The sequence below is a fragment of the Colobus angolensis genome, unplaced genomic scaffold (genome assembly GCF_000951035.1).
Source record: "Colobus angolensis palliatus isolate OR3802 unplaced genomic scaffold, Cang.pa_1.0 Scaffold25, whole genome shotgun sequence".
Lineage (NCBI taxonomy): Eukaryota > Metazoa > Chordata > Mammalia > Primates > Cercopithecidae > Colobus > Colobus angolensis.
Window position 1 is genome coordinate 5,659,587 of NW_012115710.1, and position 2,029 is coordinate 5,661,615.

A 2,029-nucleotide genomic window follows, 5' to 3' on the forward strand; every position below is an offset into this window, starting at 1 on the left:
TCTTTCCCAGGACCCAGGACTCCCAGCTCCCAGCCCCCTCCCTCCCTCAGACCTAGGAGTCTGGGCCCCCGTCTCCTCTTTCCCAGGACCCAGGAGTTGGGGCCCGCACCTGTGGACTGGAAAACCCCAGGGTTGCACAGGCAGTATCGCTGGGCGAAGGCCTCCATCATCCGGTCAATTTTCTGGGCCTCTCCAGGGAGGCGAAAGCTCCATAGAAATTGCCTGGGTTGGGGAGGGGCCAGGAATGGATGCCAGGGCTGGCGGGAGCCTGTCCTCACTCTCAGTCCCTGTGATAGGAACTGGTCCATGAGGAATCCCAACCTTCCAGCCTCAGCAGGTGGTTCTGGTATGGTCACGTGATCCAATCTGACCAATGGGCATTGGCCATAGGAGTGTTGTGGAGCAGTACAGAAGTAGCCTCTTTCTGCTAAGTTTGCTAGACAGGTCTGGGGGTCGGTTGTGGCTTGTTATCAGGTAAGAGAGTCTGCAGAGAGCAATGCTGACACAGTGGCAAATACAAGAGACAAAGAAAGTCGACTTTCTGACCACCATTTGAGCTCCTGGAAATAGCTATGCCTGAAGGAGGCCATAACCTTGGACTTTTATGGTGCAGGACGCACTCAGTTCCCTAGTTTTTGTTTCTGTTTTGCTTGTTTCTGTTTTTTTCTTAAGGTTTGTCACTTGTAACTAGGAAGGCCCTGACAGGTACATTCCTGGCCTTCCAAACCCCTCCCCATCACTCACCTGAGGGCCTGCACCAGATTGAGGTCGGTGAACTCATGCAGATCCACAAAAGCATGGAGCACTGCCAGGTTCAGCTCTTCCCTGGAAGGACAGGACAAAGTCACATGCAGTTTGGAGAAGATGGAGCAGGAGTGGGCAGGAGGCAAGGCCCTGGGGAAGTTGTGCCCCTTCTACTGCACCACAGCTGCCCTCTGCGGAGGGTGAAGTTTCCTGCTGGGCTCCCACACAGGCCTGCCCCCAGGGTGGGGGATGCTCAGAACACACTCTTGGGAGGAATATATGGCTTGGGAACCCAGGTTAGGCCAGACCTTTGTACAGTTGGGAGAAATCCCGCAAACATGTATGCTACCTACTGTCACCTCTCTCAAATGATCCCCACACTCCTCAGGTATCCAGACACAGTCCCCATCTCCCCCAGACATCCAGAGATGCTTCCCACGCACCCCAGATCTCTGTAAATCCCTGATTCCCAGACGTCTACAGATGGCCTCCAACTACCTGATGTCCAGTCCCATGCATTCTAGGCTTCCAAACGACCCCTACAACTCCTAGGCTCCTCAACAAGGGCCCAATGGTCCCCACAGCTCCCAGATGGCCACCTAGTGCCCATGCACAGCCATGGTCTACCCCTGGTTCTCATACTCCCATGACACTTGAGAGATGTTCTCCACCCGTCTCAGATATAAATGGATGCTTCCCTACAACCCCCAGGTAATTCCAGAAGGCCCCGCAACCTCAGATGCTCTCAGGTGGCCGCAGGCTCCCCTAGCCCGTGTCAGTCCATTCTGTCACAGTCCAGTCAGAAGACTCATCTGCCAGGGCCTCTTTGTGGGGAGGCTGCAGGGCTGTTCCACCTGGGAGCTGCCGGTGTGAGGGCAGGAGCTGGGCGCGGGTAGCGGGAGGGAGGGGCCCCACCGGAGCCGAGTGGTGGCCGTACCTCTCCCCCAGGTAGTCCCCGATGGCTGTCTTGTTCAGCCCCTCGCCCTTGTACAGGAAGCGGGCAATCTCCTCAGGTGTGTTCTGCAGCAGTTCGTTCTCCACCAAGAACTGGATCCCCTGGTGAGTGGGGACAAGGTCTCAGTGCTGAGAGCCAGAAAGCCACCCCCTCACCTCCCTGGGAACCTCAGCATCCAGACCTACCCCCACCCTCAACGGACCAGGGCCAGGTTTCATTTTCAGTCTTCTCACAGGTCTTTTTTTTGGAGACGGAGTCTCGCTCTGTCGCCCAGGCTGGAGTGCAGTGGCCGGATCTCAGCTCACTGCAAGCTCTGCCTCCCGGGTTTAC

The 2,029-nt window shown here is 56.6% G+C and overlaps 1 protein-coding gene across 1 annotated transcript in view; it reads right to left on the minus strand.

Moving 5' to 3' along the window:
• The window catches only part of CYTH2 (cytohesin 2), a 17,742-nt gene that overhangs the window by 8,799 nt on the left and 6,914 nt on the right, over positions 1–2,029 (minus strand). The window contains exons 4-6 of the mRNA XM_011946542.1: positions 1,682–1,800; positions 745–825; positions 110–222 (exon numbers count right to left, since the gene is read on the minus strand). Coding sequence (XP_011801932.1) covers positions 110–222; positions 745–825; positions 1,682–1,800 — 313 coding nt within the window. The remainder of the gene's footprint in view (positions 1–109; positions 223–744; positions 826–1,681; positions 1,801–2,029) is intronic.